The sequence below is a fragment of the Panicum virgatum genome, chromosome 7N (assembly GCF_016808335.1).
Source record: "Panicum virgatum strain AP13 chromosome 7N, P.virgatum_v5, whole genome shotgun sequence".
NCBI lineage: Eukaryota > Viridiplantae > Streptophyta > Magnoliopsida > Poales > Poaceae > Panicum > Panicum virgatum.
In genome coordinates this window covers 9,552,783-9,580,375 of record NC_053151.1, presented here as the reverse complement: position 1 = coordinate 9,580,375, position 27,593 = coordinate 9,552,783, and the positions used below count along the sequence as shown (strand labels likewise).

The window sequence follows — 27,593 nt, the reverse complement described above, 5'->3', positions numbered from 1 at the left end:
GAAAAGGGGATCACATCCGCACAACATTGCAAAAAGATAAGGAACCAAGGCCCTTCATTTATTTTGCAAACCATGCAATACACTCTTGTTTTGATGATCAGCAACATACACATGGCAGCCAAGCATTGGCGACTTGGGCATCTTATTTTTATATAAACTGGCACCTTATTTTTATATAAACTAGCCAAGACATGCCCTTAGCTTCAATCCATCTCTTTATGTATACATATTTAAGGACTCCTATTCTTACACTCACTTTCTTCGATGCCGAAATGCATTTGTTTGCAAAAGGCATCAGCACCTGGGTTCAACGAACACTGCTGTTGTTCTTGTGGGTATTGTGAATCGACCAGTAGTGGAGTCGAATGCGGATTGCCGGACTAAAGCATCCGATGAGTTCACCTGAATCAATTTGAAATAGCCATCAGATATTCACATTACCTCCTGGTTGTAGTAGTTTGGATTCGTGAGTCATTGATGTCTACAGTTAAGTTCTTAACTATAATCTCCCCACAATCAAGTGATTATTCCATGCAGTTTGCAGATATACCAGTGTCCAGATTTTTACAAGGACGACTAATAACGGATATGCAAAGTGTAATCCAGGCATGCAGGCACTGGAAACACCATACTTACTGTTTTGTATTCAACATGCTACAGAAAATCACTTCCCAAAAGCATTACTAGGTTTCAGGACTGGGTTTCAAGTACAACACTTGCAGAACAATGCTTGTGATTAATGTATTTGGCTAAGGAGAGGATAATTGATGCAGCAAAAACTGAAAAACAGTTAGTTACCTGCACAGGATGCAACTGAAGCTCCATTGACATGAGATCAGGGATTTCCATTGATACTTCGTGTGGACATGCATTGAAGACTGTAACGACACAAGAGAAGCTGCAGAAAAGGACACGCTGTTAGCTACTGAACAGAACATTGAAAGATCCTATAACATATATATGTCAGTGCAGAGACCAAAAAAATACTTTAACTGCTTTTCGATCTCTCAGCTGATAAACAACTATATGTTTCCAGAGACTGAAATATAACTACATCAATGCTGCTTACTTTTTATCTAACTGGGCCATCTCATACGTATCATTCCGTGCATCTTCAATGCTCATGATAATAACTCCCGGAACCAAAGATGGGCCTGTGTTGTGAAAGTGAACACGTTGCTGAAACAAGATAGGAATACAGTCAGATCTGAAGAAAGCACAGGAGATCAAATATCCCTAAACAAATCAGCTCAAAAAAGATCCTTAAACATACAAAGTAGTAGTTTGTTTGTTTTTATTGTACTTATATGTGGATCCACAAATATCTATATCACACCAGGATTATTCTTCATCTATTTTTCAGGCAATTATTCATGTCCCGCTGCAAGGTGTAGTTAACACACATTTGTGTCCCATTGACAAGTACATAGCTCCAGAGTGCATGAAATTCATAAATTTTACTTAATGCATATATCAAAATGTCCAGAAGAGCAGTTTATGCTTTCCTTGCAACAAACAAAAAAAGTGCCCATCTAAGCGATATCACTACAGAAGTCTGGTGAAAGTAAAAACTAACTTGTTGGCGCAAAGAATTCGTGTACCTCAATGTCACTTGCTGTACTTAGACGAAATAGTGGCGATGAGTATCTAATCTTCAGTATGTCAACAAAATTGTCTAAGGCCGAAAGAATGTGATCTTTTGTAGATTTGAATGACGGGTTCTCCAATCTTTGTTTCATCCTGAAAAATTCCCAGTTGTACAATAAAATGATCACTGAACTCTTTAGTTCAAAAGAAACAATATAATGTACAACAGGATGTTGCCTAAAAAAAATGTACAACAGGATGAGTATGTGTTCTCTGCAGCTATGGTAAATTAAAGGAATGTCATATACTCATATGAAGTGTCAAGAAGGATCCAGAACTTACAAAGGCCAACTCCCTTCATTCTTTTCCCTTGGTGGAAGCCCAACACCCCAATTGTTTGTTTCATAGGTAAAATCAAGCCTGCAGACAAAGGAAGAAAACAGAACATTTACCCTGCCCTGCTTTCAAACATGCTCGGGGAACTTCCTTTCAACTTTTTTCACATAGGATAACTATTGAGAAGTTATGGTCGCAACAAACAATTCTTCAAAGTTCAATCGAATAATTTTGGGGAATTGATGTTCTCATCAAGGTCAAAAGGGCAGCACGTTACTTGTTAAACCAATCACCAGAGTTATATGAATCACGATCAAGCGACTTAGATCGCAGTATCTCATCACCAGCATGGAAAAATGGTATTCCCTGGAAGTAGACAAAACAATATCAAAGTGAGAAACCTATTGCAGATGTTTAAGTTATGGTCAATGCATGAAAACATACAATAGCACTTGATCTTAAGAAAAGCAACAGTCATGAGAATATGTATAGTGGTGAAAGCTGAAAAAACAAATCAGGTTAGATTGTGGTATAGTGCGTTTCTGCTGGATTTTAGCTAAGACTCATATTATTTATAGTTTAAGTAGCAATATTACAATATTACATCCTAGCAAAAGAATTCTGATGCTTAAGTGTCCTAATGAAACAATTTTTTTCTCGAACCATGCAGGAGAGCTGTGTGTCATTTTATTTAAGGTCGAAATAAATGTAGTGCACGAGTCCAGTACAGACCCAACCCAAGTAAATTTGCAACAAGTATTAGCAAGGTAACAATTTTCAACCTGTATTAGCAAACATGACCATTTAGTGACTCCATATCTAGCACCAAGTTTAAGGCTGAGCTGATTTGACTAGCACTAAACCTGTTAGATCAGAAATGCAAAACATTCATTTTTTTTTCCGAAAGCGCAGGAGAACTATGCTTCATTATATTAAGAAGAAAAATAGGGGGAACCTCCCCCCAAGGGTTACAGGGGTGAAGGGACTGTAACACTCCCTAAAATACAAAAAGGAGATCTCTTACTCTACGAAAGAACACAACAGGACCAGGACTAGACCAGACCCCCAAGAATTAGGAGGTCGGAGATAACAGGGCGAGGAGGAAGGACACTCCTCTAGCCCTAGCAATAGACCATTGGTGCAGATCTTCCCTAGTTGTCAACAGGATGCTGTTTAAATCAGGGACTGCCCCATCAAAGACACACTGGTTTCGGTGATTCCACAAATTCCAAGCCCCCAAGATGACTAGAGAATTAACACCTTTTTGGGTTACCATTTTACTATGCACATTACTTTCGTGGAAACCCATTATCTGGGTTATCAACTCCTATAATATGAAAAACAAATAATAGATAAAAACTTCAATAACCACCTGGGATAATGCAATGATGCTTGTGGACAAATGATTTATCCTGCATCTCTCGTCAATTGAGAGGCTCATCAGGGTCTGCACAAGGAAACCAAAAATACCAAACACCACTGTAACTAGAGAGTAGAACTGTTCTTGCAAAATTATACTCACACAGGAATAAGATGCTCACTTTATCTATATAAGACATAACGTACAAGGTAGCAAATACTGCTAGCAGCCAAAAAAAAGTGTTATTTTTATTTTTGAAGAAAGAAAAAGAAACATCAATTTGCAGACTGATAATAGATGAAAATGTAGAGCAGTTAAGTTTCTGGGTATCATGATACACTCCATACCTTTAGACTAATAATGTCAAATAGAGTTTCATTGTCATGAGCAGAAGCATAGTTGATCTGAAATGGAAGAAACAGTGGCGTATTTCAGTAATTAATTAGTGGCAGAATTTAATAAGAGACACAGAAAATAACTTATCCAATCAGGTTATGCAAATCAGAAAATGTATTGAGCTTCTCCAGAATGTGAGCTTTGACAATTTAACATATAATGTTTGGCTTGTTTTGGAAAGTTTGCAAAATTTACTGTTTCTATAGGGGATGAAGTATAGCCAACAGGTGACCCATCGAAAGTGCGAACTTCAGATCCTTTCTTAACTTCTCCGGTATGAGATATTAGTACATAGTCCTTCAGATTACCAGCTAATCCAATCTGCAAAAGGAAAATGAAATCAACAAGGATAATACTTATCTGAGTATGGTTCCCACATGGTGAACCTGAAAGCAATAAAATTACTTGCTGTGCCCATAAGAAAGTTTCATAATAGGCTCATGGTGACACCTCATATAAAAGAAATTCAAAATTCTTCTGCTGATACAAGGCTTTGGAGATGGAAGACAAAACATGGAAAAAGTCAAAGATAATTACTTAGTTGTATGAAAGACGGCACATAATTAATTGAAGCAAACAGACGAAACAAAAAAAAAATGCATGAAAATGAGAAGGTAAAGTCACTTCAGGGGAATGCTCATAACTAACATCAATTGGTACTATAAATACCTTAACTACAGCTTACCTATGCATGCATTTGCATCCAAATAGGAACTGATTAACTTTATTCAGCTTTACAACTTTCAAACTTATAGCGTGCTAACATTTAACAAGACTATTGTATCAAGGAACTGCATTTGTGGCCAAGACAATGACTTGTTTTTTCTGAATACTATCCATAGGTGGTTCGGTGGTTCCTAAAAGGGTACTCCAAATTATTCTTTGACAGAGCTTTGTCACACATATTTAAGAATTGATTCTACAATAGAAGCAATTTTAATGCCCACTTGTATACTGTCCAAGATATAACAGATAGTGAAGATCAGCACAAATGCGGCAAAATGTTGAATTCAAGTATTCGATCTCAAGTTTTCTCATGGGTCTCTATTAATTCAGTATATTCACGTAATCCTTGCAATAAGATGATAATAGACAACAGAACTGTTTCCAATTAGTAGATAGGTCAATAACTGTTTGAAATTCAACCAGAACATAGTAACTTCTAGAAAAAAAATGAATATTGATATCCAACCTGTATATGGTCACTGTATGTAGCAAGCGTGAGCCTGGTTTCTGTTTCATTGCCCTGATAAAATCCATTTGGCTGCACAAAAGGATCAATACAAACTAATAAGAAAATAAATTTTTAGGAGCTAATCTAATTCTGTTCAGATGCAATTTGATAGAATGTATCACAGATCAGCATGAGAGCTTGAACTCTAGAGGATTTTCAGCTCCAGCGAGGACAAAGAAGACAGTAGGTTGCTTACTGGTTCAATCAACCATTAACAAAACTCTGAACCTTACTAACTCAAATGACAAACCATCTGACCGAAGTGGCAGAGACTATAACAATAAAGCTTAAGTGGCTTCGATTTCTCCGTGGAGTACAAGGCGGGGAGCACGAACACGGTCGCGGATTCCCTCTCCCGCCACAACACGGAGGAGGCAGCGGTCCTGGCCATCTCGGGTCCCCGCTTCTTCTACATCGACTGCCTCCAGCAGGCCACATCCACGGACACGGCGCTGGTGGCACTCAAGGATGAGCTGGCGGTGGGCACGCGAGCAGGTCCCTGGTTGCTCATCGGCGGCCTCGTCGCGTTCCACGACCGCCTCTACATTCCGCCGGCGTCGCCCTTGCTCCACGAGGTGCTCACCGCCGTGCACGATGACGGCCACGAGGGCGTTCAGCGCACGCTCCACCACCTCTGCCGCGACTTCCACTCCCCCAACCTCCGCAAGACAGTGAAAGACTACGTCCGCGCCTGCGCCACCTGCCAGCGGTACAAGTTCGAGCACTTGCACCCCGCGTGACTACTCCTACCGCTGCCCGTGCCCATGGCGGTTTGGACCGACATCGGGCTCAACTTCATCGAGGCACTGCCTCACGTGGGAGGAAAATCCGTCATCTTGACCGTGGCAGATCGCTGCAGCAAGTACTGCCACTTCATCCCCCTCGCACACCCGACACGGCGAAATCGGTGGCCCAGGCGTTCTTCGCCGAGATTGTCCGCCTCCATGGTTTTTCGCAGTCCATCGTCTCTGATCGGGACCCCATCTTCACGTCGGCCTTCTAGCGCGAGCTCATGCGGCTCGCGGGTGATAGAGGAATTGTCACGCAGAATATGTGTTGTATTCCAGAGGGGACACACGATTACATATATGTGACCCAAACCACAAGATAGCCTCCCTAGCTTATAGCAACAGAACTAGGAGAGAAATCATGGGAGGGCTGCGTGAGGATTCCTGAGATCTCGGCAAAACAGCCCACGGTCAGCTAATGACCAAGACCATAAAGCTAAAAACAGAATAAATACATTTGCTAACACCCCCCCACAGTCGAATCGTCGGAAGCTACGACATTCAGACTGGACCGAAATTCAGCAAACACCGAGGTAGGCAGACCTTTGGTGAAGATATCAGCAAACTGAGATGTAGTAGGCACATGGAGAACCCGCACAACACTAGTAGAGACCTGCTCACGGACAAAGTGTAGATCAATTTCAACATGCTTTGTACGTTGATGCTGAACCGGGTTGGAGGACAAATAAACAGCACTAACGTTGTCATAATAGACAAGGGTGCTCTTTGGCAGAGGATGACGAAGCTCATGAAGCAGCTGACGTAACCAAGTCGCCTCAGCAACACCATTAGCAACTGCCCTGTATTCAGCCTCCGCACTAGACCGGGATATAGTATTCTGGCGCTTGGAAGACCAAGAAACCAAATTATCACCAAGAAAAACAGCATACCCAGATGTAGATTTGCGCGTGTCCGGACAGCCCGCCCAATCAGCATCAGTGTATACAGTCAGCTCAGCCGTGGCGCCACGGCGAAGAAGAAGACCATAAGCAAGAGTGCCACGAAGATACCGCAGAATGCTCTTGACTGCAGAAAGGTGCGGCTCACGAGGGTCATGCATATGAAGGCAGACTTGCTGAACAGCATATGATATATCATGCCGAATAAAGGTGAGGTACTGAAGGGCACCGGCAAGACTCCTGTAGTGAGTAGCATCACTGACCGGAGGACCAACATCCGCAGAAACCTTAGCCTGTGTATCAACTGGAGTGCTACAGGGCTTGCAGTCTGACATCCCAGCACGCTCAAGAATGTCCAAAATGTACTGACGTTGAGACATGAAGAAGCCACCTTGGCGCTGTTGTACTGAGATTCCCAAGAAGTGATGAAGAGGACCCAAATCCTTCAAAGAGAATTCATGTTGCAGAGCAGTAATGGTGCGACTGAGGAGTGCATGACTGGAGGCTGTAAGCACAATATCATCAACGTAAAGAAGCAAATAGACAGTGTCTGAACCTTGGCTGTAGATAAACAAGGAAGTGTCGGACTTTGCCTCAACAAAACCCAAACTCAATAAGTGCGATGCAAAATGATTGTACCAGGCCCTGGGCGCCTGTTTCAAACCATAGAGAGACTTGTTGAGACGACAAACGAAGTTAGGATGAGTGGAGTCCACAAACCCGGAGGGTTGAGAGCAATATACTGTCTCTGACAAGTTCCCATGAAGAAAAGCATTGTTAACATCCAACTGATGAACAGGCCGATTCTGAGAGAGCGCCAGAGAGAGAACTGTCCGAACCGTAGCAGGCTTCACAACAGGACTGAATGTCTCATCATAATCAATACCAAGACGTTGTGTGAAACCGCGAGCAACCCAGCGAGCTTTGTAGCGTTCCAGACTTCCATCTTCAAGAAACTTATGCTTGAAAACCCATTTGCCCGTGACAACATTGGCGCCAGGAGGCCGAGGCACGAGATCCCAGGTGTGATTAGAGACAAGAGCAGAATACTCAGCCTCCATAGCAGTGCGCCAGTGTGGGTCAGCGAGAGCACTGCGAAAGGTCTTCGGGATGGGAGAGAGCTGAGCACTATGAAGTCCAATATACGATTACCGAAAACCCAGCTTGCCACGGGTAGTCATGGAGTGTTGATTTACCACGGGTGGAATAGGTGTCGCGCCTGCAGGAAGAGGCGGCCCGACGGGACCCGGAGCATGCACCGGGACGCGCACCACAGTGGGGCGGCGCCCTGAGGCGGTGATCGGACCGTGTACAGCGTGGCGACGGTAGACTTGCGGAGGCAGCCGGCGGGAGGGCGGCGCAGGGGTGGTCGTGGCCGTCTGTGGCACAAGCGGGAGCGGAGACAAGGCCGCCTGCTGCGCAGGCACAGGCGGAGGCGGAGCCGCGCGTGGCGCGGATGAAGGCGCCGTCGTGGCCGCCTGTGGCACAGGCGGGGGCGGAGGCGAGGCCGCCTGCTGCGCAGGCGCAGATGTAGGAGACGGAGTCGCGGGTGGTGCAGATGGAGACGTCAGCATGGCCGCCTGTGGCACAGGCGGAGGCAGAGACTGAGCCGCGTGTGGCACCGCGACGGATGATGACGGCGCACGCAGCTCGTGCTCCGGCGCCCACGGATCAGCGGGAAGCTGATCTAGGGCAGGGTGCGACGAGAGCTCCCGAAGAGCGCCAGGGCCGCACAAGGGGCTGGAGACAGCCGAACCTGCAGGGGGAAACACAGGAGAGCCAATGGGGCAAACCTGCGTCTCAAACTCATCAAGAAAACATAAGTCATTAGTGTGAGTTGAAGGAGAGCGTCCGGCAAAGGGAAAGAATGCCTCATCAAAAAGCATATGACGGGATATGTGAATTTTGTTGGAGGCAAGGTCGAGACACCGGTAACCTTTGTGATTGGCGGAATACCCCAAGAAAACACAGCGAGCATAGCGAGCAGACAGCTTATGGGGCGCCGTGGCCGAGAGGTTCGGGTAGCAGGCGCAGCCAAAGACTCGCAGATGTGTGTAATCTGGTGGGGTGCCAAAGAGAGCATGGGAGTGCCGGACGCAAGAGTTTTGGTGGGTAGGCGATTGAGAAGGTATGTGGCGACATGGAGGGCTTCGACCCAGTACTGAGGAAGAGACGCTTGGAGAAGGAGACAGCGAATGAAGTTATTCGTGGAACGAATCGTACGTTCCGCTTTCCCGTTCTGAGGAGAAGTATAGGGACACCATGGGTGAGGAAAAAGGAGCGTGTGGAGGAGTTGTTGAACTCGCGGCAATGTTGCTGCTGTTGCATGGGCTGGACTGGCGCTGCAGGCTGCAACTGCAGTTGTGGATGCTACGGCTGCTGTGACAGGGACGGCTGTGGTGCAACCGGGTAGCCGGGATACCCAGGAAGCATGAAGGGGGCGCCGCTGTAGGGAGCTGCAGCCAGCAGGGCTTGCTGCTGTGTAGACGAGCCCTGCTGGGGTGCATGGAACTGCTGGTGCTGCTATTGCCCTCCCTTCTGCTGCTGAGGACCAGGCCACATGGTGATTGTGCCGGTCCACGGGTTGTAGAAGGAGGGCCAAGGAGTGCTGCCCTTGTTGCCGTTCTTGCGCCTGTTCTTGTTCTTGGAGTTGCCGCTGGGGTTGGCAGGCTTGGTGCTGGTGCTGCTGCTTGGCTGGGAGGCCGGTGCAGAGGCACTAGGCTTGGCAGCAGATGCGACCAAGGCAGTAGAAGACGTCGAGGATGCCCGGGTGCTGTTGATGGTGAGCTCCTCGAGAAGGAGATCGTTGCGGACCTCGTCGAAGGTGGGGAACGGTCTTGACCGCTTCAGGAAAGCCACCATGTGGGAGTACCGCTCATTGAGGCCACGCAGCACATTAAGGACCAGAGTCCGATCTTGGATGACCTCGCCAAGATCACCCAGATCATCTGCCATAGACTTCATCCGCCTGCAATAGTCAGTAATGGACGGGTCACCTTGCTCGAAAAGACGAAACGCAGTGTCGAGTTGGAGTGCCCTGGTTTCGCGGTTCCCACGGAACTGCTCCTCGATGCGAACCCAGGTGACGCGCGCCGTGTCCTCCCGAACACGGACAGTCTCCATGAGTTCGGCCGTCAGGGTGCCGAACAGCCAGGACCGGACCACCGCGTCCATGCGCCGCCATGCCGGGACGTCCAAGGAGGCAGCGTCGAGGAGGACGTGGTCGTCGAGGGAGTAGCGCTCGAGAGCGAGGATCACCAAATCGCGCCAGCGATTGTAGTGAGTTGAGAGGGGATCAAGAACAACCGGCACGAGAGCACGGATGTTCTGGATTGAGGCAGCCTGAGCATGGAGATTGGCGATGGTTGCCGCCTCGAGGAGATCATCGGCGTCGCCATGGTCAGGCTTGGGTGGGGGCGGAGCTGCACGAAGACGAGCAGCGGCGGCACGCTCGTTCTCGAGAGCAGCGAGGGCCTGCCGAACACGTTCCTGGGCGGCAGCAGCCGCCTTGGCAGCGGCGTCAGCAGCGTTTGCAAGAGCCTGGCGCTCCTCCTCCATCTTCTTCGCGACCTCGCGATCCTTGGCGGCCTGCACGTCCTCGGCGCTAGCGTCGGCAGAGGGATGCAGCGGGGGCTGTGTGGCCGGAGGTGGAGTAGCCATGGGCGCAAGGCAATTGACGGCGGCTACTAGGGTTTGGCGGAAGCGAGAGGTCACGGGACCGTGACGTCTCTTGATACAATGATAGAGGAATTGTCACGCAGAATATGTGTTGTATTCCAGAGGGGACACACGATTACATATATGTGACCCAAACCACAAGATAGCCTCACTAGCTTATAGCAACAGAACTAGGAGAGGAATCATGGGAGGGCTGCGTGAGGATTCCTGAGATCTCGGCAAAACAACCAACAAGGAGTTGTGCCAGATCAGGAACAGAGATCCACGGTCAGCTAATGACCGGATCTACAAGGCCCACGGTCAGCTAATGACCAAGACCATAAAGCTAAAAACATAATAAATACATTTGCTAACAGCGGGCACCAAGCTGCACATGACATCGGCGTTCCATCCCCAATCCGATGGGCAAACGGCGGCTGCAAACAAGGTCGTCATCATGTACCTCCGCTGCCTCACTGGTGATCATCCCCGACAGTGGGTGCGTTGGGTTCAACACCGCGTACCAGACGACACTCGAGGACATGCCTTTCAAGATCGTCTATGGCCGCGACCTGCCCACTATCTGTTCCTATGAGCCAGGGGAAACAAGGGTCGCAGCTGTGGCCAAGTCCATGGCAGAGCGGGGTGAGCTGCTCGCCAACATCCGCTACCGCCTCGAGCAGGCCAGGCGGTGCACAAGATCTACTACGACAAGATCCACAAAGAGACCCGACACGCCGTGGGTGACTGGGTCTGGCTCAGCCTCCGTCAATGTGCAGCGGCCTCCCTCCAAGCTCCGACGCCAGGGAAGCTGAAGCCTCATTTCTACGGCCCGTACCGCATTGCCACCATCATCAACGACGTCACCTACCGCCAGGAGCTGCTGGCATGCGCGCGCATGCAGGATGTGTTCCACGTCGGCCTATTGAAGAAGTTCATCGGCGCGCCTCCAACGACCGCACCGGGCCTGCCTTCGATCCACCACGGGGCGGCCGTTCCGAAGCCCGAGCCCGTGGCGTGCGCCAGATCCTCGTCCATTGGAAGGGCGAACCTGCTTCATCAGCTTCATGAGAGGACATCGTCAGCTTCGGCAACCGCTACCCCCCACTTCCAGCTTGAGGACGAGTTGCTCGTCGAGGAGAGAGATGTCATGTGGGGCCGCGTGTACCAATGACATGGCAGCACGAAGGGCGCCAACGAGGCCTCAACAGACGGCATGGAGCGCCAGGAGCGGCCATCGCTGTAACATCCCAAAAATTTACTAAAATAAATCATGCGCTAAGGTTGTTTTTCGTCATTGAACTCGACTCCCCCTTTAAACCCTGAACCCTAGTCCCGGAATTTTCTCCTGATCAACCCGACACCCGATTTCAACGCACGTCCCATCCATTTCCCATCCAGCGCGACGCGTCGCGTCCGACCGCCGCGAATCTCTCCCTCTTTCTCCTTTTTCCTCCCTCCTCCCTGGCGCGCACCCGACCGCGCAAGCCGCCCGCTGGCTCGCGCACTCCGCAATCGCAGCCGGCGCGTGCCCGCTTTTTCCCCTCCCTCTTTTTCTCTCTCCCCTCTTTTTCTTTTCCTTTTTCTATTTTTTTCCTTTCTTTTCTTTTCCTTCTTCTCTCTCCCTCTGCCCGCGCGCACGCCGGGGCTGACTCCCTCTCCTCTCATCCTTCCCCGAGCGCTCGGGCCCTCCCTTCTTCCCAGGCGCCACCCACGGCCGCTCCCCTCTCTGCCGCGCGGCCCACCGCGCCACCCCTCCCTGCTCGGCCACTCCGCTCCGCGCCTCCTGCTCGGGCCCGCTCGGCCAGCGTGGCACGCGCGCCGCCCAGCCCGACATGGCCGTGCGCGACCGCGCACCCGCGCACACGGCTGCTCGGCGCGCCGAGTCCCGTGACGGCCACGCCGCCCACGGCCGCAGGCCAGCGCGCGTGAGCAACGCCCGCCAGACCGCCTCTCCGCGCGGCGCCGGCTCACGCCCCCGCCGCCGGTCCCGCTCGACCAGTACCTTACACACCTCTAGTCACTACCGCCCCGCCGCTCGACGCGTCACGTCGCCGGCCGCACCGCCTGCGAACGGCTGCTGCCTGGACGAGGCGTCGTGTCACCTCGCCAGCGCACACCCCGCCACTGTCACCGTTGACGCCGCACAGCGCCGGCGACCTCGGAACAGCGCCGCCTGCGCACGGTCGCCGCTTGCCCGAGGCGTCGTGTCGCCTCGCCACCGCCCAGCTGCCGCCGCCCCCGCTACGCGCCGAGCCACCGCCATTAAAGCCGGTCGCGGAGTCCGCCGGCCCGCCACCGCCGCACCCTCGCCTCCACCGCCTTAGCCGCCTATAAAAAGGGCCAAGGGGCACCTCCGAGCTCCGCACCCACCACCCCGACCTCACTGACCTCCACGGCCCTCCTCTCCTCAGCTGCAGCGTCGCCCCGCCGGACTCCGGTGGCCGCCGCCGCTCGCTCTCGAAGACCCGCCGCCTCTCTCCACCTCAAGTCAAGCCAGGTGGGGGAATCAAGCCGCCGTGCCCCCCCTGCTCCTTTTCCCCCTCACCCTGGTCACCGTCGTGGCCCAGAGCGGCCGAATCGGCCGCCGCCGACGAGCGCCTCCCCCTCCCCTGTTTCCCAGTGCGGGGGAAGGGAGAAGACAGGGCAATATGCCCAAAACCCCCTAACTTTTCCCCTATTCAGTAAAGAAACCCCCCACCACTTGACCTTTTTGTAAAAGAAACCCTAGCCTTTATTATATTTCAAAGCAGACCCTCCCACCTTATGAAAATGTTTATAAATAAGCCCCTGACTCTTTTAGATTAACCCAAGTAATTTCTAAAATACAAACCAAGCCCCTGCCTTCTTAAATTTAATTACAATTAGGCCCCTGGACCCTAATTAAACCCAACCCTTTATGTAACCTATCTTTTCATGCGCCAAACGACCTCGGATCAACCTAAAATTTTACCACGCCTCTCATAACATAGTTTTGACCATGCCATTAGGAACACACCCAAAAATATTACTCCATGCCCTATATCTTATGTGTTCCCGATTCGAGCTCGACGATAAATCTTTATTTTCTGTGTATTGATTGTGTGCTTGTTTGTATGCGCTGTAGACCACGGAGTGAACGAAGGAGAGCCCGTTGACGAGCAGTGCTGTGAGCAGGTGAACGAGGACCCGTTCGCAACCCCGAGCCCGAAGGACAGGACATCCCAGAAAGCTTTGGAGACGGCAAGTTCAATCCCATCCTTTGATGCATGTTTCTGTCCTAGTTTTTATAAAACACAACCCAATGGCTTACTTTATAAAATTGCATATGTTTTACTTGCATAAAAACACGGTTGGATAGCCACCCCTTGATTTGTGATGACCATTCCTTGACCACCTAGATTAATGTCTGATTTTGCTTGGACGTTAATCGATATTAGAATGCTTAGGACTTTACTCATAATATGATTTATTTTTATAAAGAAAATGTGTGCGTATGTGGGATGGGATAAAAGTGGTGTTTTGAAAAGAAAGTCCAGACGGGATGGATGGCATTTCTACAGATTTGTCATTTGATGTGCTCATGCCAATGTGGCAGGGCAAAGAAGGGAGATATCCATCTTGTCGTGTTTAAGGACCGAGTTGGTGTGTCATCTCACCTAACTCCACTCTCGTGCAAACCACTCGACCGTTGAATGGGCAACAGCTTAGCATAAATCCCACTAGTTAATTTGATAGCCATCAGGAGAGCTGAGAGCAACGGGTGACTAAGGAAAAGGGATAAGCCCCGAGTGACTTATGCCTGGTTATACCTAAGTGAACGGTCGATGACCCCTTGGTGCATCCCGTGATGGCTAGTCAGGTCTAGCTAAGGTGGGTAATGGCTATGTCGGGATCTACACCGACACTTCGGTGCTCGTGTTGTGGTACCCGCTTGTGGGTAAAGTTGCACACCTCTGCAGAGTTAAGAATCTATTCGAATAGTCCGTGCCCACGGTATTGGGCGAGTTACGGTGTGGTCACATAACTAGTGTTTCTTTGGGGATGGGTTAGCGTGAGTTGTTTTGGAACTGTGTCCGGCAGTTGTGCCGTGTGCTACGATGGACGGGGAGTCCGGTAGCAGTTAAAACTTGAACTTCGTGTTACTCATTACAAAAACTGATTTCTGAAATGTTTTCTACTAAATAAACCCTTGCATAAAATTTAGCTTTCGACAAATTAAACCGTAACCTCACCCTTGTTTTACCTGTGCATATTTTTCTGATGTAACCCCCCCCGTGGGTGTGGTTGGACTTGCTGAGTACGTTTGTACTCACCCCATTCTTACTTTTTATAGAAGAAGACCCAAACTTCGTACCAGACGACGCCGAGTAGGGTTATCGTTCTACACCCAACCTTGCCTATGGAACCAGCCCTGTTCGAGATGTTTTCGCTGACGCAGTACTCTGAGCCCGAGCTAGACCCCATGTGGGTTGCGGTCTGGTGTTATGTTGTAGCCTGGTTACTTATTATCATTATCTGTATCGAGTGTCCTCCAAGGTTTGTACAGTTATGAACCATCTGATGTAATAAATGTGGCATCAGCCTCCTGGGACTGGTGTTTTGTATCACATTTAAGTCTTCTCTTATGATGGGACGCTTCAATCGCCCACAGCAGAAGGCACAGAAGGCGCGGGAGGCTTGCAGCGGTTAGCGCCATCTAGTGGCTAAGTTAGGAATTAGGAGCGAGTTTAGGGATTGGTTTCCTCGTGTTAGCCGGCCAAGGCCTATTTAAAAGGATGTACTGCTACTGATTTGGGTTAAGCAAGATCAATCTACCTCCCAAACCCCAACTCTCTACTCTTAATCTCACCCCCTTTGTAGCGAAAATGGCCTCTCATGCCATATTTCAATATAATGTTTTGGTGATTGATATAGACAACACAACACTTGGACTAATATGATTGTTAAGATGACCATTCTCAGGCTTTTAGGTTCAAGTGATGACAAAGAGAAGATAGGCGTAGCTAGGCCCGAAGGGCCGCACCTACGGTTAAACCGATGATGAGCAAATTGCACTCATCGGTGCAATGAACACAGAAGCTGCGAGCTAGGGTTTGGCACCGGATTAACCGGCGTTGGGTGTTTTACACTCACCGGTGTAATGGACTTGGAGGCCGAAGAAGTAGCAAGAGTTTTACAGGCACCGGTTAAACCGGCGATCAAGGCAAAGTGAACATCGGTGTAGTTGTCCAGAGAGTTGGTTTTCGGGAACTTTGGGACAGTTACATGCACCGGTTAAACCGGCGATGAAGATACATTCACCGGTTGATTACGTCGGTTGATTAAGGTAGCCGTTGAAGTATAACGGCTAGTCGGAAAAAAGTGCTCACCGGTTAAACCGGTGAAGACACAAAGTGGATCATCGGTTTAACCGGTGATAGCGCTTTTTGTCAGCCACTTTTCCAACGGCTCTTTTGGGGTGTGTGGGCTATATATACCCCCCAAGGCCGGTTGCTGCATAAGGTTGGACGCCAGAAAAGTTGAAGGAAGTGTTGTCCAAGCAAACTAACATCTCCAACCATCCTAGCAAAGTTTAGTGTCATATCTAACTTGTGAGAATCTGAGAGAGTGCTTTGTGCACTTGTATAGGGATTAGTTCTTGCGAGAGCTCCCTTGAGCAAAGTCTTGTTGCGGCAAGCAATTGTATACTCATCGTGTGACCCTCCAACTTGGTGTGGAGAGGCAACGACACTTTGTGCGGGGAAGGAGACCCCTCTTGGTGAGAAGCTCCAATAGTGATGACGGTGCCGTTGGTGACGCTTTGAGAGAGACGGTGGCGGTGGCCTTGTCTTGGTGACTTGGCGCCACTTAGCCTTTGTTTGCCGGAAGCCTTGGTGGCGAACGCAAGACGGTGATCAAGCGAAGAGACTTGGCATCACACTTCTTGTTGGACAAGTGGCCGTGGACGTAGGGAGGGACTTGGTGTCCTAACCGAACCACGTTAAATCGTGTGTCTTGGTGTCTTCACGGGAGTTTGCATATTCTCTCCCTTACCTCTTTACTCACCGTATTACGTTTCCGCATTTACTCTATCTTGTGTGCCTTTACTTTCCTAGTTAGTTTGATTAGGATTGGCTATAGGTTGCAAGTCTTTTAGGGGTAAGTAGAGAGTAGCATAGATAAACCTTAGTCATAACTAGCATGTGTAGGACGTGTTAGGTTTATCTTATGCAAATAGATTGAGCCCTAAGTTAGAAAGCGATTAGCGACCCTATTCACACCCTCCCCTCTAGGGTCGGACACCCCGGCGATCCTTACACCCTTCAACATTGGGCTGCCAGGGAAGGACCCCGGCGCCATTACCGGCCGAGGCTACGAACTACGCAGCCGAGGTCCCGCCGTCTTGGGCATTGACGCCCTTGACATCAACACTGTCAAGTGGAACTTATTACGAGGTTGCTCATTGTCTTGAGGTAAGGGTCTGTTTGGATTGGAGGTTTTTCAAAGGAATTTCACGGGAGTTCACTTCCTTTTTTTGCTGACGTCATGCACCATTTGGAACGGAGGATTCGACCTCATCGTTCCTCTGGAAAGGCTTGCCTTCATTCATAGAACACAGGCATCTAAACATCCACTCGAAACCAAAGTTTTCGCTGAAGCCTAAGGCGCACTCGCGCATGAGAGAAGCAGAACAGATAGAGGCGCAGGAAGATGAAAGAAGTGGCAGAAAAAGCAACAAGCATATCGAACTAATTTCTACAAATCAAGCCTGTTTTGCAAACAAGAATCAAAATTCAGGAGAAATCGAGCCCATTTTCGCAAAATACGAATCAGAGTACAAGAGAATCAAAAATAGTTCAACGCACTGCAAGCAAGAACAAGTCAAACAGATTTCACGCTGGCAAGGCAGTGCGACAGCACAGAAGACCCTTGCCACTCAGCGACCTTCCCAGCTCGCTGTCGTCCATTGTGCAGCTTGCGTGACATCTAGGATGTAGCGCTCAGTAGTCACCACCTAAAGCAGCTAGCCCTTCTTGCTTCCATCAATTCGCCCATATAAGGATCAGGCGTGGTGGTTCTTATCCATAATGATGAACCAAGGAACAGATAAGAATAATGCTTTGTAGCTAGACTGAGTTCATGGACCAAGGGGGCCAACTGTAAAAGCCTCCCTGTATGTAAAATATACTCTCAAGTGCACGTTCAACTCCATTATTCGTGTATCTTTTATTACGTGCTACTAATAGTTTCTTGATTATTTCTGTCTTAAAGATTCCTGTGTTCCAAACACCACTTCCTAGTCTTTTCCTGCATTTTCCAAACCTCTGTTTTGACCCATCATTTCTATTCCTTTCCTATGTTTTTCCCCATTCCTCTATTTTGTATTCCTCCATTCCAAACAGACCTAAACTGTTAAAGTTCAGAACATATCTCGGCCCAAATACTTTATTTTAGAAAGTACGACCCATAACTGCAATGTTCTTCAGGAATATAAAAGCAGCAGCTCGTTACCAAAATGTCAAACATTACTTGACATTTTCAGAAAGGATAAGGATAAAGGACACCAAGGTTACCTCTAGGAATAGACCAGTAGAAAAACCTTGTTGTAGTGGATTACCAAATGGACTCCCCCCATTAATAGCATCACGGATTCTGTCATTGAAACTGCAAATATGGTAGTGGTACTGGGTATTGTTATGTAGGGAAAAAAGAAGAAAGTAAATGCACAAGGACACCAAGAGAAAGTTTCCAAGAGTAGTTATTTACTACATAAACTTCACTAAGATGTTTCTTCAAAGAGTTGAGACTTTAATTTCCTTTTCCATTCCAGTTGCTGATTGTAAAAAAAAAAGACTAAATTTTTTTTCTGCACATCCAACAAGACCGGATGGTTTGCAGATAGGAATTAAAATAATATGCACACTCAAGTTAGTTAAAATTTGATATGGTAGATAGCAGGATTAGAGGCTACCCGCCCTCACGTTGGAGGCTCTGGGAAGTATTTGGTTCTAATCTTGCTTGTTCTTCATTGATACAAGATAGTCTCTTTTATAGAGACGACTGACTTGACCCCTAAGCAATATGACTTGACCCCTAAGCAATATCCTAACCGAATCAATCCATTTTATCTCTTTCCTAATGAACCAAATTAACCTAATCAAATAGGATTCGGCACTGTTCACGCACGCGCTACAGTACTCGTGGGTCTAGATCGGCCCATAACACTTCTCACGCGTTTTTCTTCCTCCTTCTCTCATATGTGCGGCCCACAAATGAGTCCACAACACTTCCGCTCTCCTTTCGAAACAGCTCGTCCTCGAGCTGAAATGATGGATAGCGCTCCTTGAACGACTCCAAGGGCTCCCAAGTCGTGTCGGCCGCTGGAAGGCCGAGCCACTGCACCGAAAGCTCCCACACGCCACGGTTGAGCCTTGCGCGCAGCACCTTCTGAGGAGTAGGGACAGCCCGGCCGTGGTCGATCGGCGGTAGTGGTACTGGTGCAATAGGAGGATCGCCCACATGCTTCTTGAGGAAGACCACATGGAAGACGTTGTGGATGCGGGCCGAAGCTGGAAGCTGTAGACGGTAGGCGACGTCCCCAATGCGCTCCACAACCTGAAAGGGGCCATAGAACTTGTGTGCCAGCTTGGCAGCCGCACTGGATGTAATGCCCGCCGCAGCCCGATGGTTGAGGCGTAACCATACCCAATCTCCGACAACAAACTCCTCGAAACGACGAGAGCGGTCAGCCGTCTCCTTCATGATGTCTTGGGCTTGGTGAAGGCGATCACGAATGTCGGTGAGGAAGACGTCACGCTCATAGAGCTGGCGGTCCAGGGCCATGCTCTTCTCACCGAAAGAGCACTTAGACCGCTTCAACACCAGCCCGTGCGCCCGGAGGGTGTCGAAGACGGCACGGACGTGTTGCAGATGCTCGCTCCATGTCTTACTGTAGATGAGGATGTCGTCGAAGAAGACAAGAACGAAGCGACGGAGAAAAGGGCGCAGTACCTCATTGATGAGCGCCTGGAACGTGGACGGCGCGTTTGTGAGGCCGAAGGGCATCACCAGGAACTCGAAGTGGCCATGATGGGTCCGGAAGGCCGTTTTGTCGATGTCGGCGGCGAACATCCGGACCTGGTGGTAGCCGCTACTCAGGTCGAGCTTGGTGAAGAATACGGCGCCGCGTAGCTCGTCCAAGAGTTCGTCGACGATAGGGATGGGGAACATGTCGCGGACGGTGACGGCATTGAGGGCGCGGTAGTCGACGCAGAATCGCCATGCCCCGTCCTTCTTGCACACCAGCAAGACCGGGGAGGAGAACGCGGACGTGCTGGGGCGTATGATGCCTTGCCGCAGCATGTCCGCACATTGGCGCTCGATCTCGTCCTTCAGCAGCTGGGGGTATCTGTACGGTCGAACCGCCACTGGAGCCGTCCCGGGTAGCAGGTGAATGTGGTGGTCGAAGCTGCGGCTCGGTGGGAGAGTTGTCGGCGGCTCGAAGAGGTCGGCAAACGAGTCGAGGAGGAGCTAGAGGTAGTCGATCGCCGCCACGGCCGCAGCAAGGCGCGGTCTAGAAGGAGCGCCCTTGCCCACGAGGCGCACCCGTCGGCCGCCGTTCCAGAAGGATAGGCGCTGGCGCGCGCAGTCCCAGTTGAAGGAGCCGAGGGAGCGCAGCCAACGGTACCCCAAGACCAGCTCGTAGCCCTCCAGTGGGATGACGAAGAAGTCAATGTTGAAGGGTTCGCCGCCGATGATGACGCGGACCGCACGGCAAACCCCGGATGATTGCAGCCGCTCGCCGTTGGCTACTTTGACGTGGACGCCGCTCAAGGGCTCTGGAGATATGCCCAGGCGGTCTGCTGTGGATGACGCCATGAAAGTGTGCGTGGATCCCGAGTCGACCAGGGCGGTGATGGGGACGCCTGCGATGTCGGTCTCGAGGAGGAAGGTGTCGGTGCTGCCGAGGCCCGTCATGGCGCACATGGACACCTCGACGGCCGGCTCGGAGTCGTTGTCGGAGGCATCGTCTTCCAGGGGGGAGTCTTCGGATATCTCAATGGTGTAGACCCCCTTGCCCTTGCACACCTTGTGCCCGGGAGAGCTTCTCGGGGCAGTTGAAGCACAGGCCGCGAGTGCGGCGATCGTCCATCTCCTCTGCGGACAGCCGCCAGAAGCGTGTAAACGGCGGGGCCGCTGGCGAAGGATCTGGCGGCGGTGGAGGGACGGCCGTGGACGCAGAGGGTGCCGGCCGATGCTGGGAGGTCGCCGCGGACGCTGGGGCGGCCGGCGACGCCGCTGCTGACGATGATCTGGAACTCCGGGGAGGAGGGCGCCACGCAGATAGCGACTCCGTGGCGATCGAAGTCGAACGCCGCTCGTATACCCGAGCGAGATTCATGGCGTCCTCGAGGTGCTCTGGGTGCTGCATCTCCACATCGATCTGCAGTGTGCCGCCCAAACCGGCCATAAACAGGTCGGGCTGCTGCCGTTCGAAGACGTCGTCGCAGCGGTCGAGTTGAGTGAGGAACTGGTCGATGAAGTTGACGACCGTACCCGTCCGGCGGAGCTGGGCCAGTTCGCCGAGGGGGTTGCTGCGGATGGATGGCCCGATTCGACGGTTGATGGCCTGAACGAACTCCGACCACGATGGAACGCCGCGATTACGCTCCAGCCGAAAGTACCATCGGGCGGCTGCCTCGTGGAGGTAGAAGGATGCCGTCCAGGTCTTGTTCTCCTCCGGGGTGCGATAGGCTTGGAAGCACTGCTCGCATTTCTGCAGCCAGATTGCCGGATCGTCCTTGCCGTAGTAGTCGGGGAACTTGAGCTTGTGCGCGGGCGATGGGTGGGGGGATGGCGGATCAGATCCCGAGGCCTCGAACTGGTTTGTGGGAAACTTCTCCAGGACCCGGGTTTGGATCCGATTGACGGCTACGTCCAGTGCTGAATACTGGTTCTTGACTTGGCCGATCTCATGGGTGTTGAGCTCGACCGCGCGGAGGAGGTCGTCGAGCTTGGTGCTAATGTCCGCCGGAACCTGTGCGTCGGCCATGGCGGACAGAGGTGGCGCCGGGTGAGGAAGTCTCTGATCCGGCGGCTGCGAGGGCAAGAGAGCGGCGGCTAGGGTTGGGATTGAGGATTGCGGAGGAAGATGGGACGGCTGCTGCCGCGGTGCTACAGTACCGCGGGTACTATTCACGAGATGGCGGCTAGGGTTGGTGGTGGGGTTGGAGGCGCAGGATTGGAGGATCGTGATACCAGATGATATGGTAGATAGCAGGATTAGAGGCTACCCGCCCTCGCGTTGGAGGCTCTGGGAAGTATTTGGTTCTAATTTTGCTTGTTCTTCATTGATACAAGATAGTCTCTTTTATAGAGACGACTGACTTGACCCCTAAGCAATATCCTAACCGAATCAATCAATCTTATCTCTTTCCTAATAAACCAAATTAACCTAATCAAATAGGATTCGGCACTGTTCACGCACGCGCTACAGTACTCGTGGGCCTAGATCGGCCCATAACACTTCTCACGCGTTTTTCTTCCTCCTCTCATATGTGCGGCCCACAAATGAGTCCACAACAAAATTAGACTTACCTACCAATCCCTGTGCCACTCATATTAAGCTGGGATCCATTTATCCCACGTTTATTTTGTGCGACTTCACCAAAGTCCCATCCTTCACCATACCTGTCACGGTGTCAATGTCTTATCAGTTCAATACACAGCAGGATTGTGCCCGTTTTTATGAAAACTGGTTGCACATCTTGGTGCTTACAAGTATATCTTTGAACCATCCACGCCATGTTCATCTATTGTAAGGCTCTGAAGAGCAGATGTTGCTCTCATCTGCTTTCAGCAACCATAAGAGTTCTCAAGCACAAAGTACAACAGACATAATTACAAAAAAAAAAGTTGAAATTCAACCAGCAACAACAATAATGTTCAATAATATGGACACATGCAACAAACAGCTAGTAACCTTTGGTTTACTGAATACCACAAAGTGATTATTTTCCCAGCTCAAATTTCTATTTCTTTCCAGTTGTGGTGGTAGACTGGTAAGAATCAGAAAGTCACACATAAAAATTGAAAAAAAAAATTCTAGAATAATATGCACTGTTACAAAGTTTAGATTTCTGGTATTAACAATCCATCGAGATATTGTTCGACTCTGGATAATTACTAAAAAGAAGTACTCTCCAAATTAACTGACATGCTAAACACATATTACTAAATACCCTAAAGCTAAATATATCCACCACCTAAAGCCGTGAGAAGATATTAAATTCAGAAACCAAATACAGAGGTTGCAAATGAAGCCCTACTCTCTGTTTTTGTTTGTGCATCTTGTAGACAGAGACTGAGGTGAGATTCGGTAAAGAATAAAGGTTCAACTAGATCAACCATTACAGGGGAGTTAATATGCCCAAATAAGAGGTTGGAAGGAAACTAATTAAAAATTTAGAAGCAGCCAAAAAACACCTTTGGGCACCTAGCTGTTACTAAAAGAAATGATAATGAACTAAAATTCTAATATTGAAATATGAAAAGGATTAATGCAAGACTTGTACTAGAGCATGGGGATGAAATAAAAAGAGATTCTGTTTTCAACCACCAAATCCCCATGTTATTTAATTTGGCCATTAGGTGTATTTACTTACCATTGTCTTTTTCATGATATGTCCCATAAGATCAAATCTGAACCCATCAACCTATGGTGAAAGTTATCATAAGATCATAAATAATGGAGAATAATAAGCTGTGATATTAAAAGACATGCATCCACCAACATGAAACAATTTAGCCAAAAAGGAAAGAAAGAACCAACTATATTTTCTGTGAGTTTAACTATCTATAATCTCTGATGGAATCATTAAGTTTTGAAAGAACCATATCATAATTATGAAATGCCTATAATTGTAATGTAACTATTACAACTCACTTTGTAATTTACTGCCCAATTCAGAAGGTCATCCACGATTAATCTATCAACCATGAAATGCTCGCTTGCTGTATTGTTCACGGCTGCGCTGTTCTCAATCTGACCATTAGTATCCCTTCTAAGGTAGTATCCAGGTACAATCTGCAAATGTCCAGTATAAACAATAAGATAGATTAGGATGCATATGGAATGTCCAAAGAACAAATAATTTTGATTTTTATGCCCAGAAATGGATAAACGACTTTGATTTTAATCAGCAAGTGTATATATTTGAACTACAAACATTTTATGGGCTAAGGAACAAAGATATCAAGGGGCAACAAATTCAATCACTGCTGTTTCCTAGATATAATTGTAGTTCAACAATTCGTTTCATTTGGTACACAAAAAAGCATCATGGTAAAACAGTCCTCGGCACAATTGATAAGCCAGTGAAACATTGTGGAATATTTAATATATTTTTTTTCTCGAATACGTAGGAGAGCTGCATATCGTTGCATTAAGAAGAATGTTCAATATATATTGGTCTAATTTTCTTCTAAACAAGGGTCAATAGATGGATAGTGATTCGAACTGGTGACCACAAATTTGGATTACATAATTGGCAGACCGACTGATCCACAGGTAAAGTAAAAAATTCTGAGAATCGCAAAAGTTCACACATGCATGTTCATCACAAAATAAAATGTGATAATTTAAAAGAAGTAACAGGTATTCATGAAAGCAATTAATCAATTTAATTCATGTAGTCCTTAGTATTGTGTTAGTCACATGAAGATATTACTTGCCAACGTAGATTTCATCTAACATATTAATGCACAACAACCAGATCAAGTGCTTCAAGGTATATCAGGCAAAAGGAGAAGATATACCAAACCCACTCAAAAGAGAATTAAATTTCAGGAAACGGACTAATTATAGAAATCAGGGAATTGCAGCTATATATTGCATGTTCAGGAATATTCCAATTCTTTGCTCTAATATTCATTGTTAAAAAGAAGTCTCCAAAGAATTAGTTACAAGAAGTAACTTCGATTGGACATTGGTTCTATATGCTGTTGAGTGGACAAGTTTCCATGAAACAATAGCATATGCATTTAACTCTACAAACCAGAAAGGACATAGGTACATATATAGAATAAACATCAAGCTGCTGTTTCTAACTCGAATGGCTAGGAAAAAATATAACTAAAAGCTGAGACAACCTTGTCAAGCACCGAAGTGGTGGCAGAAGGGCCACTTGAGTATAAATGATTGTATACAACATCCATGACAACACGAAGACCTAAGTGATTCAGGGCCTGCAGCAAGATTTATCAGAAAGATACCTGTTATCCTGGACACAGCTGGTTAAATTAAGGACACCTGCTACTCAGATCATTACACTAAAGCAACAGGCTGGGTGCTGAAAGTTGCTGCACGTTTATGTATCAAAATAGGGTTAAAAGCACAAGCACACCTGGACCATCTGTCGGTATTCAATAATACGATTTGGACCATCTGGGTTACTTGCATAGCTTCCTTTCGGAACTCCCCAAAGCACAGGGTTATATCTTTAGTTGCATGTGGCCATGTTTAGAATAATTTATGACACATCAGTATATTGTGAATCTTTGTCAGGAAAGAAACAACGAAGCAAAAAAATGAATACCCCCAATTATAAGGGTCCTCTTCCTGAATAGCTACAACTGCATCTTGTTGTAAATCTGATCCTGGAGGGAGTTTTGACAGCTCAGCCTCATCTGCCATAGTAGATGAAGTCCCCAAGTTACTTGAAAAGGAATAATCAAATGAAATGAACTAAAGGTGCATAAGATGTAAGTGACAGAGTTTAGTTTAATCAACCACTGAAACATATATACTGAATAAGAAAAACAAAACATAGCTGGAACTACATTGAACTCTGAAGATATGCAAATACCTGGCACCATAAATTTTATGATGTCAATGTATTCCAGATATTCTATATCAGATTGAAAGTGGATTGTTTCCATGCGTATTGTAGAGTTTCAAAGTAAATAAAAAGCATGTAAGTTACAAAATTATGTTTTTTTAAAGAACAGGTTAATGTCTTTTACTGGTAAAATATACAGAAAGAATGAGTCTTTACCAACAAATTTCCAATTGTTCTTAATGTCATCAACACCTCCAAATTGAAAGCTTGGCAACAAATGCACATGAGTCAAACCAGCATCAGACAGTTTCCTTAGGTGTCGTATTCCTGCTGTATCCTGTATCACAAGTTGCAGAATGCAGATAAGGTGAAAGCTGATGAAATAAGGTCATGAAATATATTACTCTCCTAGTAAATCAACTGTGAACAACCTGACATGTAAATGCGCAGAATCCTCCTCGAGAATGACAGTCCACGGTGCTATCATGGGCACTGTAACAAAAATGACAGAAAACATAGTGGTAAATTCATAAAAATGAGGGTGCAAAAAATCTCATCAAAGTTACAGCCACAGAACAGCTAACCTGAAATCGCGAATATGCAATTCATATATGCTTATGTCAGAAAAAGAATCAAGCTTTGGCTTTTCCGCCGCCAATTTATCCCATGAAGGTGGCTTCAATGTTTCACTATTAATGTCGACCAACCAAGTCCGTGTTCCATTTGCAGACAGCCTAGTCAAAACAAGATAACATTTATGTCTTCCACTTTCTCTGTGGCTAGTATTGTATTATGAAGTAATCAAAATGCACTTACCCTCTAGCATAAGGATCATCAGCCAAACATTTCTCAACTTGTGATGTAGCTGGATGATATACTGTGACTTCATACAGATAATACCTGTTCTCCCAGTTTTTTGGACCAGTAACACTCCAAACACCATTTGACTCATTGAGTTGCACAGCCTCCAGTAAAGGCCCCACTGGACCATCATAGAAGCTCACACTCACATCCTGCAGCACTATTGAGATACTTTCAATTGAAGTGGAAAATATAGAGGACTAGTGGTAAACTGGTAATAGTAAGATGTTAAAGGATTCCAAGATCCAGAACCTGTGCTGTAGGAGCCCATAGATGCAGACTCACAGCTTTCTCACTGAAAACTGCGCCAAGTGGTCCAGTGTAGGCAAACATGTCATCCAACACGCCAGGTAGTTGCAATGCAGTAAAATCTTGGCTTTTCCCATGACCTATCTTGTAACAATACAGAATTGTCCTCATGAACTGTTTGTCGAGGGGTCTTTACGGAAAGGCAGCCTAGTGTAAAGATTACCATCAAAAGAAGCGACAGCCAGTTGGCATTTCACAAGGCTGGCAACATCAACAGAGCTTGGAACTCTGAAGGCTCTATAGCAGCTGATAAAAGGGAATTTCTCAGTCACCTGAAGCATGTGAAGTGTAGGGCAACATTAGAGTGCTGCTTGAAAATAAAGTACAAAGATGAACAAACATAACAAGCACTGCAGAATAAAGATAATTACAATAACTCAATAATACTCATACACTGGCTGGAAGCCCGCCGTGTTCCAGTTGCAGCTGAACTTTGGAATCATAACCTGCCAAATCAGAAAGGATTGTGACATGCAGACTTTTAACCCTTTATTATTATATTCAATAGACGAAAAGAATCCACAAGTCTATAGATCACCCACCTTCAACAACCCCATTTGACATGCACATTGTAGCACTTCTGCTTGCATATAAGTACAGGGAGGTTTCTTGATCGCTGACATCCCAGGCAATCAGGGACTTGGTGACCCAGTAAGCTCTTGCATCTGACAAAAACTCCTGCAGAAGCAACATCACAGCTAGAGTAAGTACGGCCCAGAAACATGGCATAAAAAATGAAATATTTGGAAATTCTTCACAAGATGGTGATGAAAATGAACTACAGGTATCTTTTTCACAGTAGGCCTGATGATCAGTTGTGATATAGCTGCGTTCTGCTACAACAGGTTAGATAATAGCATGATCTCGAATCAGGTGATTTGACTGGAACTTTTAGATTGCATAATACTTTTCCCGAATTTGGAAACAGCTACAAGAAGTACTCTGTCTAGGCAAAGTGCGTTAAAAAAGTATTTCGTAAAATCTCGTTACAATTCTTTTTTGTCAGCTACAAGAGGGAGGGGCAGCAGCGGCCGCACCTGGGTGGCCTCGGCGACGCCGACGTCAGCGCCGGCGTCCTCCTTCCCCGTCGCCATGGGGGGCCTCGGCGCGGCGTGGAGCACCCTCAGGGTCCCGGGAGCCGCGGCGCGCGCGGAATGCGCCGGCGGCGGAGAGGCCCGCGCTGCGCCTGACCTCCTCGGCGAAGCTGACGACGGGGCGGCGGCGGCGGCGGCGGCGACGCGCGGGGGTGGCGCGAGGGCGAAGGCGGAGCTGGCGTGGAGCAGCATTTGCATTGGCGTTTGGATTCGAGGGAGGGAGAGGAAGGCGGAGAGGCCAGCCTTGTAATAATAACTGATTTATTTATTT

The 27,593-nt window shown here is 48.0% G+C and overlaps 1 protein-coding gene across 2 annotated transcripts; it reads right to left on the bottom strand.

The window, feature by feature from the left end:
- Positions 1 to 26: 26 nt before the first annotated feature.
- On the bottom strand, positions 27 to 27,593 carry LOC120681566 (pullulanase 1, chloroplastic-like). Of its 2 annotated transcripts, XM_039963093.1 has the most exons (27): positions 27,266 to 27,593; positions 26,771 to 26,906; positions 26,622 to 26,674; positions 26,392 to 26,500; positions 26,172 to 26,308; positions 25,875 to 26,071; positions 25,643 to 25,792; positions 25,490 to 25,550; positions 25,275 to 25,395; positions 24,816 to 24,906; positions 24,624 to 24,717; positions 24,370 to 24,465; positions 23,165 to 23,305; positions 22,884 to 22,934; positions 21,998 to 22,068; positions 21,817 to 21,909; positions 17,793 to 17,883; positions 4,872 to 4,943; positions 3,875 to 4,000; positions 3,631 to 3,687; positions 3,296 to 3,370; positions 2,201 to 2,289; positions 1,930 to 2,007; positions 1,602 to 1,740; positions 1,070 to 1,179; positions 799 to 898; positions 27 to 402 (listed from the first exon to the last, which is right to left on the bottom strand). In XM_039963093.1, the coding sequence occupies exons 1-27, from the start codon at positions 27,518 to 27,520 to the stop codon at positions 295 to 297; spliced, it is 2,901 nt and encodes a 966-aa protein (XP_039819027.1). In that variant the 5' UTR covers positions 27,521 to 27,593; the 3' UTR covers positions 27 to 294. The 2 variants fall into 2 exon arrangements, with proteins under 2 accessions (XP_039819027.1, XP_039819028.1); XM_039963094.1 differs by lacking the exons at positions 26,771 to 26,906; positions 27,266 to 27,593 and having other exon boundaries at positions 26,172 to 26,312; positions 26,600 to 26,622.

Bases quoted from the DNA above. Each gene is read 5' to 3' on its own strand.
- LOC120681566 (XM_039963093.1), bottom strand. From the start codon at position 27,520: ATGCAAATGCTGCTCCACGCCAGCTCCGCCTTCGCCCTCGCGCCACCC. The intron at 25,396-25,489 runs GTTGTTCACAGT...CTTGTGATACAG, and splicing joins TCTGCGCATTTACATGTCAG to GATACAGCAGGAATACGACA. The intron at 3,371-3,630 runs GTATGGAGTGTA...TTCCTTGTGCAG, and splicing joins TTGACATTATTAGTCTAAAG to ACCCTGATGAGCCTCTCAAT.